Source organism: Panthera onca, chromosome A3 (assembly GCF_046562875.1).
Source record: "Panthera onca isolate mPanOnc1 chromosome A3, mPanOnc1 haplotype 2, whole genome shotgun sequence".
Classification (NCBI taxonomy): domain Eukaryota; kingdom Metazoa; phylum Chordata; class Mammalia; order Carnivora; family Felidae; genus Panthera; species Panthera onca.
The window spans coordinates 115087409-115099853 of record NC_138341.1 but is presented as its reverse complement, the minus strand read 5'-3'; the positions used below and the strand labels follow the sequence as shown (position 1 = coordinate 115099853).

At 44.4% G+C, this 12445-nt stretch overlaps 1 protein-coding gene across 2 annotated transcripts in view; it reads right to left on the bottom strand.

The window, feature by feature from the left end:
• Positions 1 to 221: 221 nt before the first annotated feature.
• Positions 222 to 12445, bottom strand: part of CHMP4B (charged multivesicular body protein 4B) — a 52978-nt gene continuing 40754 nt past the window's right edge. For both annotated transcript variants that reach the window (XM_060615950.3, XM_060615959.3), the window contains exons 2-5: positions 5605 to 5782; positions 3505 to 3619; positions 2295 to 2421; positions 222 to 1089 (exon numbers count right to left, since the gene is read on the bottom strand). In XM_060615950.3, the coding sequence (XP_060471933.1) occupies positions 1025 to 1089; positions 2295 to 2421; positions 3505 to 3619; positions 5605 to 5782 (485 nt within the window). In that variant the 3' untranslated portion in view covers positions 222 to 1024. The remainder of the gene's footprint in view (positions 1090 to 2294; positions 2422 to 3504; positions 3620 to 5604; positions 5783 to 12445) is intronic.

Genomic DNA, 12445 nt, shown 5'->3' with positions numbered 1-12445 from the left:
CCCAGACGATCCCTGAGCAAGATGAAGGCCACGGATCCATGGCATCCAGAACGTAAATGCATTTCCAGTAAGACGTACTCTGTTCTTTGGTTCCGATTGTTGATGCACGTCATGCTCAAGTCTTGTATATGCTTCCACAGGCTCCACTGGATACCGTGCCAGCCTTGAAAGAGTCAACTCCCAAAGCAAATGACAGATTGATTGAACACAACAGCAAAGTATGAAAATTAATTGAGATATTTAATAGACAGTGCAAACCATAATTTCATCTGAATATAAATGTATGCACATGTTTCCAATGAGTTATCTATCAGTTATCACAAACAGCAACAAGGACCTTAGAGCTATGTTAGAAAAATGTATATAGCTGGAATTTAACTCTACAATCTCACTTGCTCTCAAGAACACCATTCATTTCAAATCAGTGTCACAAACTCCAAAAAACCAGGGGAGTACGAGTGAGGGGTGGGCAGAGTGGTAAACACAGGGGCCAGTATACAGGTGATGGACAGAAATACAGCTCTCAAGGAACCCAAATCAGATGCATTATTACAGCTAAGGACAAGGAAAAGCCTATGGCTTTAAAAAACGACTCTTCTGCCAGTACCATACAAGTCTCACAGAGATGTGCGACGAGTCAACTGACTTAAAAGGACAGAGGCTACATTTTCAGATCATTTCAACTGCACACGGTCGACCCTTTCCATTGAGGTTCAGCAGTGGAGTTAGCGTAGTCCAGAAGCTCAATGTTGGATTTGCAAATACAGTTTATTTTACAGAAATTCAACATTATAAACAGCAGGCACCTCCCACCCACCCCCCGCCCCCCACCCCCCTCCCCATCCCGCTGGGTGCAGACCATGCTATGCAGAGAGTGAGCAGTGATGTGGCCCTACTGCTTTGGAGGGAGATTCAGGAGCGATGGAACCTGCCTGCACCATGTCCTGCCTGCCCCACACACGCACATGCCTGCCCGCTGCACAGGCCACCAGAGTCTGTCTGGGCCCAGCCCACATTGGACCAGTTAAATGGATCCAGCCCAGTTCTCCAATTCCTTCATGTCGTCCTCTTCTTCTTCCTTCTTCTTGGCTGTGTAAAGAGAGAAAGGGCTACTTAGAAGCTGGTTACAGTGCTCTCAACACATTCTGGCTGGGTGCCAGGGCTGTGCCACATCATGTCTATAAAACAGCCCTGCCCTCACACCCAGCCTCGTGGCCAAGCTATCAGCAGACTGTTTCTCTGTGCCTGAAAGCTGCAGCATAAAACTCCTGATAACAGGCATACCAGTTCCCAGCACCTCCCCTCCACCAGCACTGAAGCCAGGCAAAACAAGAAGGATTCTACACTGAGAGTCTGTCAGACTTCAGGTGAGGCTTCCATCCAGAGCATTCAAGGAAGAACCCCAGAGGAGATCTAATCCTTGCCAGCACTCCCCCTCCACATTAAGTGGCTTGAACCACCTCTCCACACCCACCAGTGCCCCTTAAACAGTGTGTGGATGTGGACCCCCTTTGCCTGAACCCACCACAGGCTGCTGACTCAACTTGAGGGACCATTTCTTCTCTGTATGTGGGAGGGTAAGAGGACAACAGCCTGGTTACACTGCTCCCTGGGTTCTCCCTCCATGACAAATCAAACTGCTATATCTTTTCTAGAAGTCTGGTGTGGAATATTTCTACCAAGGGTGAAAAATGGAGGAGGGAGGGGGAAGAAGGAGCAGGCAGAAGGAAACGAAGGTTTTATAGAACCAGGTCTCTAAAAAAAGCCAAAGAAGTTTCCTTCCCACAGTGGCTGCCTCGGAGGCCCTAAGTTTTTATAGGTGTGCACAGAACAGGCTATTAGACGGAGTAAGAGCTATCCTGGAATTAAACTCTCACATCTTCTCCCAGTGCCTAGAGCTTTGTCTTGTTTGGTGACATAGGAAAAATCATTCTGGAATAATAATTCTCAACTGGGGGTGACCCCCCACATACTCTGCAGGGGACATATGGCAGTATGGAGACATTTCTGGTTGTCACACCTTGGAGAGGACAGAGCCCAGGGGTGCTGCATAAACATCCATAGTGCATAAAACAACCCCCTTCCTCCAACCCAAAGAATTACCTGACTGTGTTAATAATGCCGAGGTTAAAAAACACTGTTCTAGAGAAAAACTAGGAAAACACAGGTGACGTCGTCTCTATGGCCGTCAGAACAGATTTTATGTGGTTCTCAATCCTGGGCAAACTCAGGTCCCAAACTGACACCACCACATGGCATCAGGGATATGTCATGACTGGGTAAGAAGTACTCACTGGGTTTTGATGGTAAGGCTATAGAGGGAACATTTGGTAGAGGGACTGTTTCGGGTCCACTGATTTCCAGCAAATTCTTGTCTAGCTCCTCCTGTTCTAGTTCTTCTAATTCTGCCATGAGCTCATCCTGGTAAAAGGAAACACAAGAGTGAGAGAGATGTCCCTGGGAATCCTAGCCCCTGCAGCAGTACCTCTTTCCTGATGGCTCAGGGGACACACACCCCTTCGAAGAAGGTCAGAAGAGAGATGAACTCCAGGTCCACACTCTGCGATTCAAACCCTAAACATGGTTCTACTGGTGAAGCTAACACACCAGCAAGCAGTTATGGAGTCTATATCCAGGGTCCTGCACTAGCTGTCAGCATTTTGAGAGAAGGGATTATACACTTGATCTTAGCCAAAAGGCCGAGAAGCGATTCAGAGAAGGGATCATGTATTTTCATTCCTATTTCTTTATCTCAGAACTGGGCACACTCCATGAATGTTCAGGAATACTTGCTGAATTGAAATTGACTTGACTAGTCCATCAAATTTTAGTCTGACAACATGAAAACCCTGGTGCTGGGAGCCACAGGTGAAAGCCACAGGCTGTACTGTCAGCTACACCGCGGGAATCAGCATGAAGAGGTCCAGTGGAGAGGACCTCACCTTCAGTGGCCTCAAATCTAACACAGAACGAAATACCTTCAACAGGGTCTGTTATTGGATTTTAGAAAGCTAAGAGACCCAAGATCCCAATTGCTACAGCAGAAACCAGCGGGTGGCCGAGTTCCAGATGGATCCCTCAGGGGTCAGATATAAATGCTCCTTCCTTGGCTTCATCTTTACCTCAAATCAGAGTTGCCTGAGGGCAAATCCTGTACCAGGGAATGGTCACCTCAGTTGCCACAGCTCTGAGCCTAGGGTCCACCATGAAAGGTGTAAGATAATTATTTACTGAAACCAATTACTGACCTGAAGCCTGCTGAGGAGTCCCTATGAAGGTTCCTCTACTCAACCTAAACTTCTACACCAAAGAGTGAAAGCATCTCTAAAAATCCAGAATTAGGGAGAGTTAATACCATGCCCTGTTTATGTCCAAGTCTCTGGAGGGATGAGAACTGGTGATTTCCAAACCACATACACCCTACTGGAGAGCCTTCAACAGCACATCAAAAGGTGGCTTTGGTGTCATTTGTGGAACTTGTGAGAACTGCATGAAACCACTCACCTCATCAAACTCTTCTCCAAATCCTACAGGTTTTGAAATAGCTGTTGAAATCTCCTCTGCAAGTTCTTGCTGGTCAGCAATGTCCTGCATTAACTCATCAACTTTATCGATGTCCCTTCAAACGAGATGGACAGACGTAATATTAGACATTCAGTCTGTGTGAAGAGGGCCTATGAGGCAGGAAGAGAAACCCCACTGCACACAATCTGCTTCCTAGCGCTACCCTCTATACCCACTATAATTACTCCCTGTGAAGAATTACTTTTTTGTCTTTATTGTCTTCCTCCCCCTTTTAAAACAGAGAAGCACAGAATCAAGAGGATGGAAGTATTCTTAGACATCATCTACTCCCAACACCCTAAGGAAATAAGGCTTAGCAAAGTTAGATGCCACATTCATGATCTCTCATGTAAGCTAGTAATAAACATGTCAAATGAGACTACAGAACTTTAACTCCTGGGCCAGTAAGCTCTTCTTCAAGCTCAAGGGCAACTCTAACACCGCACAGGGGGAGATAAAATCACAAATCATAAAATATAGCTGTGCCACTTGACAGTTCCTCCCCATCTACTCAAATCCACTTATGAGCCTCCACCGGGCTCCAAAAGAAAGGCAAACATATAGAATTATTTTCTATATACTATCAATCTTATAAATAATCAATATAATAAACACACACATATTTCAAAGTATGCATAGTGGTTCACTGAGACGTGCTCTCTGCTGGGCATCTTGGAGAACATAGAAATTTTTTTTAATATTTTATTTATTTTTGAGAGAGAGACAGAGCATGAGTTGGGGAGGGGCAGAGAGAGAGGAAGACACAGAATCCAAAGTAGGCTCCAGGCTCTGAGCTGTCAGCACAGAGCCTGATGTGGGGCTTGAACTCACAAACCGTGAGATCATGACCTGAGCCAAAGTCAGACGCTTAACTGACTGAGCCACCCAGGTGCCCCAATACTTCACTTATTTAAAGGCTACTTTTCCTGCAACCCCAAATTTCTAGAGCAGAGATCAGCAGACTTTTTCCATAAAGGACCAAAGAGCAAGTATCTCAGAATTTGTGGGCCATACAAACTCTGTCACAAACCTGCTGTATACCACAAAAGCAGCCAAATAGACAGTATGTAACTTAATGGGCACAACTGTGTTCCAATAAAACTTTATTTACTAAAATAGGTGGCAGGCCCATAGGAGGCATCTTGCCAAACCCTGTTCTAGAACATGGCTAAGTACCCCAAGGAAGTAAAAAAGGGCTTCAAGTACCCAAATATATGATCCAAGTCCAAGCACTGCAACAAATGCAGAATTTTGTTCATGGGAGAGGCTCTCATTTGGAGTCTAGTGTTACTCTGGCCTTTAATTACAACTATAACAAGGGTGGCTATCTAGTTTCTTAGGCCACTGTATGTGAGAAGTAGCCACATAAGGGAAGGATTGCTGAGGTCAAGAACATTGTTTTTACAGATATATTTTTTAAAGTAATCTCTAGACCTAACATGGGGCTCAAGCTCACAACCCAGAGATCAAGAGTTGCATGCTCTACTGAGCCAGTCAGGCGCCCCAAGAACATTGTTAATATGACAGCCAAAGACAGAGCAAGGGGGGAGCCAGAAAATTCCATCGAAAGCAGATGTAAAAACAGAGAGATCCAAAGTCCTCAGAAGCACCAATCTTTTCAGGATCCCTACAGCATCAGGAAAAAGCCCTGGACAGTGATTCTAATCCCAGTTCTATCCAAGCTCACATATAACCCGGGGCAAGTCACTTCCCCTCTCTGGGACACAGCGTCCCCCTTGATGATCAGAGGCCTGGGCAAGAGGACTTTCTAAGGACCTTTCCAGCAAGAAACTCTGCTCATCACAGTTAACTCTGAATTACTCAGAAATACAGTTTCATTCCATGTGATCTGCTTCTATAGGCAACAGGATACAGGATCCATTTTAGGAGTTCCAAAAAAGAATGCAAATTAATACAAATTCAGATGTTTGAATGGGTAAGTCAAGGGGTTGCCTAAGGCCTTGTCCTGGGATTGAGGCATTCCAGGGCCAGCACTGCCCTGCCACACGGTGCCCACCCCACCAGTGGGTGACCACGTACATGTTGTCATGCGCAGCCTTCATGGCCTTGGCAGCATAGCCCATGTTCTTGAGCACCTCCGTGTTGGTATTGGCGTTCTCCAGGGCCTCTCGCTGAAACTCAATGGTTGATAGTGTGCCGTCGATCTGCGCCAGCTGCTTTTCGTACCTTTTCTTGCGCTTCAGTGCCTGGAGGGCAGCTGCATGGGGGGAGAAAATAGGGTTTCAGAGAGCCCAGATCAGAATATCTTCGAGTTCACTTGAGTCTTCTCCCTAATTATAGTAGACGCACCTCAGTTGCTGCTTTCACTCTAACACAGGGTTAATAATCTCTTCTATGCAAAGAGCACATTCAATTTTCTAAAAAAACTATACAAAATTCACATACTTCAAAATGCAGCAAAGCACACAAGCAAAAGTTCACACTGTGTAACCACACCCCACAAATCAAAGAATGGAGAGGCACCCAGATGGAGGCTGCGTTTTGAGGCCATACTGCCTTAGGTTCAAACCCCAGCTCACAGACTTAGGTGAGCTACTGTGCCTCCCTGATAGGTCCACTGTGAGGAGTAAATGAGATAATATATGTAAACACCTAGCACAACATTAAACAGAGTGGACACCCAGAAAACAGCACCTCTAATTATTATAAAGCAGCTTTTAAAGTATCATTTTATGCTAACTAAATTATAAAAACAATAAATAATTACTATACTAAATACTGGACCAGTTGGGGTTAAAATGCACTCTCACCCATAGCTGACAACTGTAAATTGATACACTGCTTCTGAAAAGCAACATGGCAACATATAGCAATAGCCATAATGATGTTCCTGCCCTATGACCCAGTAATTTCCTTCTGGAAATGTATTCAACAAAAGCAAAAATCCTCATGCCTAAAGATGGTTACTATAGCATTCTCTATCACAGAAAACAAAACACAACTAAAATAAAGACAGAACTCCCTATCAGGGACAAATCTAGAGTCTGACCATTTGGTCAAGTCAATGTCATCATCTGTCTATGCCTCCTGGCATGTCTATGCTTCTGTCTACGCATCTGTCTATGCTTCCTGGATCATTGGTTCCTGGATCCAGTCAGGGTAAGCAATTTGACCAGGTGCATTTGCGGCAGAGCAAGAGCCAAAAGCATATCTCCCTACTCTCAACCCGGGCTTTGTTCCCCTTACTGTCTCCCCGCTTTCCACCAGAAAGTATCTTTAGTATACATCTTAGATGGTTATCAAAGCCAGAAAGAAGGCTCACCACAGACTTAAACATAAGAAATGGGCTGGGTCCGGGAAGCTGCCCAGCCCTACCTTGGCCTGGACAGCGCTAGCCTTAGACACATACGGACACACATATTATGCACCCACACACACACTCCCCATGTCCCTGAGTTCCAGACCACAGCCATCTCTGGTGGGCTCTCAGAGACCTGCAACTGCCCTCCCTACAGGGCTGTGGTTTCTCCACATGTCACATGAATAGGTTCCATGCTCCTTTCACTCATGCTCCCTGTTAGCCTAGGATTACATCCTTAAAACCATTTGCCAAGGGAAAATGGCCTTGGCCTGCACATAAGCAGTCCACACTTCCTCTAAAAGCAGCAAACAAAACCACCAGGAAAATTCCTCCAGCCAAAGCATAAAGCAGGCTAATGAAAAACGGCAAAAAATCTGAAGAACAATGAAATGTGCCTACTTAAAAGCTGACAAATGGGGCGCCTGGGTGGCTCAGTCGTTTAAATGTCTGACTTCAGCTCAGGTCATTATCTCACGGTTCATGAGTTTGAGCCCTGTGTCGGGATCTGTGCTGACAGCTCAGAGCCTGGAGCCTGCTTTGGATTCTGTGTCTCCCTCTCTCTCTGCCCCTCCCCCATGTGCGCGCCCTCCCTCTCAAAAATAAACATTAAAAAAAAAAAAAAATGCTGACAAGCCATTCAACCTATTTCCCTTGATTTCTGTGTGAATGGCCTATGACTTCAAGTCATACCCAGGTGTCCCCAAGACTCCTCTGAATGAACCCCTTCAGCTGCTAATACTAAGTCATACATGCTATAAAAGTACCTCACAAAACGGCAACTCTTTAAGGTAGAAATGACCACCCTCTGGGGCACCTGGGTGGCTCAGTGGATTGAGCGTCCAACTTTGGCTCAGGGCTCAGGTCATGATCTTGCAGTTTGTGAGTTCAAGCTCCATGTCAGGCTCTGTGCTGAGCCGTCAGCACAGAGCCTAGAGCCTGCTTCAGATTCTGTCTCCCCTTCTCTCTATCCCTCCCATGCTCATGCTCTGTCTCTCTCTGTTTCTCAATAATAAATAAACGTTAAAAAAAAATTAAAAAAAAAAAAAAAAAAAGACCACCCTTTTTAGCCGAGGAGGAAACTAAGGTTCAAACTCAGGTTACCTGGTAGTAAGTGACATAAGAGATTAAGTCAAGTGCGGAACTCCAAAGTCCATGCTTTGCCATTCTGTTGCACCTCGCATTTAATGAAAAAGGTAGGATCCTGCCCTGGAGGAGTCATCTAGTCCGGCAAAGAGTGTCAAGGAGACCGTGGAAACACAGAAGAGGGAGTGCAAATCCAACCACATCATTCCTTTGCTTAAAAACCCTCAACATCTACCTGTACCCAGAAGACAAAGCCTCCATGTGATTTAATGTAGCCGGTAAGATCCTGCAAGGGACTGGGGCTCTCACCACAGGTCAGGTTCTGGGAGCCCTTTGCCACTGAACATCACGACAGAGGGAAGATCTCCTGGTATGTAAGTGCTCAGGGCCCGGAGCTGTTTCCTTGTGTTTTCTTTAGTGCCATGCTGCCTTTCCACAGAAACTCAGACACATTCTAAACAAATGATTCTCAAACCTTCTCAGACCACAGATGCCTCTTTCCCAGGTCCACCTCAGCCATCCCCATCACCCATGGAATACCCCAGCCTATAAAAACTTGTCTGCCATGTTCATGAGTAAAGTGAACAAGGTTGTCTGACCGGCTGCTGTGTGGTAAGTAAACAAGATTGTTGTGGCAGTCCTGGCCACCTTCTTACTTAACAAAGAGATTGGAGCATAAACCCCAAGGCCTCTGCTCTTCCCACACAGGCTCAGAATGATGGCAAGTGACACTGGGACAGTTCTTAAGCATGAACAATGAGATGACACATCTGCCTTGCTTTTCGGTGCCCTGAGTATAGCAGAGGCCTTGATTTTATACAGTCAGCTACATTCTGATTTTTTTGTTTTGTTTTCAGTTTAAAAACAAATTTCTTCTTCTTCTTCTTCTTCTTCTTCTTCTTCTTCTTCTTCTTCTTCTTCTTCTTCTTCTTTTTAATGAACTCTTGTATTGAGGGCTGACTTTCAACAGATGGCAGTGAGGGAGCTGTTCTGCTACATACAAAACCCCAACCCAGAAAGAAGCAGGTGGTCCACGAATGGTTTAGCACCAACTTCCCCATACATTCTGATTTTTTTTTAAATTTTTTATGTTTATTTATTTTTGAGAGACGGAGCATGAGCAGTGGAGGAGCAGAGAGAGGGAGACACAGAATCCGAAGCAGGCTCCAGGCTCTGAGCTGTCAGCACAGAGCCTGATGCTGGGCTCAAATCCACAAACTGTGAGATTGTGACTGAGCCGAAGTTGGACACTTAATTAACCAACTGAGCCACCCAGGTGCCCCACATTCTGATTTTTAAAATCAAATTTATTCTTTCCCTATTAACATCACAGATTTAGAACTGCTTTAACTTTTTTTCTACTAGATTTTCAATTGGCAGTGACTCCTTACATGCTAATCTTACATTTCTCTGATCTCCACCCTACTTCTAAACTTCTCTAAGCGATAAATGATATGGAAGCAAATACCCAAACATACCAGGGAGGTAAGCAAGGGTCCCCCATGAATGAAATGTTTATATTTTTCATGTTTACAGACCAGCACAGTGGCTAGTACATAGTAAGTGCTTCATACGTATTAAACCGAATCTCTAATTTCATCTGTATTTAAATTTTTCATATATTTTATGCAAAAGGTTCTTCATGTGTGATGCATCCACATTTTATCACTTGTGTACTTCTGACTCAAAGGAGAAATGATAACGTCTCATCGAAACACTGGCTAAAATGACCATTTGGCAGGATTCTTTCCCTGCATTCCTCCTGCAGGAACTTCTATAATCACATGCCCTACCCTCTCTTCTCACTGAAAAGTGTGTCCTGAGACTGGAAAAAAGGCCTGAGCAGAGCCTTGTTCCAGGGTTCCCATTCTGCCTGCAGGGTTCACACAGTCTCTTCCTCTCCATGTAGCAAACTCTCCAGGATGGTGTCTGGCAGGACATTTGATTTATCTATCCCAATCTAATCCTGTGTGTACCTCTCAACCAGTTAAAAATTTCAAAGAGAAGGGGTACTTAATTCATTTTCTCCCTTCATACATGGTTCATGAGTAAAGTAATCTTGAAATTAGACATGGGGTCACCATTTGGGCTACAAGATATATAAACATAAATATTCACAGCACTTAAACTACTCTGTTATCTTAGAAACAGTGCGGCACAGTGGTGAAGTATAACTTAGGCCAAATTAAAGGAGCAAAGTGCCACTTTTCCTGCATAGTTACATTTAAAAGTAAAATATCATCCATCCCAACCTTATTTCTGACCACAGAAACTTACTTCTTTTTTCTCCTTTTTTCCCAAATGTTTATTTACTTGGAGAGAGAGAGAAAGAGTGTGTGCCTGCATGAGCAGGTGAGGGGCAGAGAGAGAGGGAGAGAGAGAATCCCAAACGTGCTCCACAATGTCAGCACAGAGCCCAATGTGGGGCTCAATCTCACGAACAGTGAGATCATGACCTGAGCCAAAACCGGGAGTTGGAGGCTTAACCAACTGAGCCACCCAGGTGCCCCCAGAAATTTACTTCTATAAGTAGCCAAAGTTTAAAGGGCCAAACACAATGTTTTACATAAATATATGCTGACTCTTAATGTCTTACTTTATATGTCTCTAAATTCCTAACGGTTGGGTTAAAAAACAAAAACAAAAACAGTACTGGGTTCTCATTACAAGAAAAAACAAACAACTGTGTGAGGTGATGGATATTAAACTTACCGTGGTAACTATTTCACAATACACACATACATCAAATCATTATGTTGTATACCTAAAACTGATACAATGTTAAGTCAATTATATCTCAATAAAATGGGGGGTAAAGGGAAAAAAAAGTACTGGGTTAACAAGGAGTTTATCTAAACCAAATAAAGAGGTGTCCAAAGAAATCCCTTTTCTGCCAAAGAACCCTAGCGTCATTCATAAGCACAGCAGCTTTAACGACTAAAATCTAGGGGCACCTGACTGGCTCAGTTGGTGGAGAATGTGACTCTTGATCTCAAGATCGTGAGTTCAAGCCCCACAATGGATGTGGAGCCTACTTAAAATAAAACAAAATTTTAAGAACAACACAACAAACAACTAAAATCTAACTCAGGCCAATAGAAGTTAAAGAGGTTGCTTTTAGATGGAAAAAAATAGTCCTTGGAATCTCCATATTTAATTATGCCTTTGCCGGTTCCAAGAGAGTAATTACAGCAGCAATTACAGAATCTAATAACCAGCTTTATTGGCTCTGAAAGCTGAAGCAAAAACAACTCCAACCATGTTGAAATAAACATTGGTCTCCAGACAGTTGCTTCATTAGACACTCTAAACAGCTATTTGGAGGAAAAATACAGAAGAGATACCCTATGAAAGAGAGCAGTTGAAAATGCATTCACCCAGGACTGGAAACTCCTTCTGTAAGGCACCTGCTAGTGACAGTACAGAAACCATTTTCGGAGAACACATCAATTCAATACAACTAGATAGGATGCTCCTTTCTCTTAGGCAAAGGCAGATCTGACTTCTCTTTGAAGAGTTGCTAAGGAGGGCAAGTTTGCCTGTTCTGATCTGGGGGCATTCAATATAGGGGCCATGAGCCCAGAGCATCTCTACAGATGCTAAAAAGTCGTAACTGTATGCTTAGTGACTAATACAGAGAGATTTAGGCAATGGCTGGAAGGAGGGCCTACTAATAACCTCTCACTGAATGAATGAATGATGGTGTCTACAGTCCTTTCAAAGACCCAAGATTCCACATCTGAATTCATCAAGCAAAAGATACACGGACTAGGAGGGAAGGAGGAGAATGCAGTTCCTTTCCCACTCTCAGCATGAACTACACAGCAAACACAAACATACTCCAGAGGACGCCTACACACAGATGCAACACTAAGTGGGAATTCTGAAGAACACTCAGCAGTCTGATCATGGCAGGGCTACTGGCAGGCAGGCAGCTAAGTGAAGCTGAGGGAGCCCTGCTTTGCCTGCCTCCAGCCATCATTCAGATGCTCCCTGCTCATCATGCCCATGAGTAAAGCCTCAGTTGTTCAGGATACCCTCAGCCAAGAAAACCACATCTGGCCTTTAAGCCACTAGTCACGGCTGGGGTTACCTGTCATCTACCCTGTGTATATGGGCAAGAAAAGACCCAAAGTCAAAACAACCCAGTTGATCACCAATGTCAAAGAAAGCCATCCTCCTTCAGGGATGGTTATTAGTAAGCATCCCGCACCCCATGGCATCAGATGTCCCACCAGACCCGACCAAATGAGTTCCAACTTTGGCATCAAAAGGAGGAAGGCTGCATGCTTGAAGAACTCACAGAAATACTTATGTCCAACCTGTCTCATTAGAGAACTGAGAAAAAATGATGCCCAGAAAAGGTGACACAGCTTGTCAGGATCATATAGGGAATTAAAGAAAGAACCAGAACCCAGGTCTGCAGCCAGGGCTCTTTCTACCACCTTGACTCTCTTATCTCCAAATCAAGTTGCT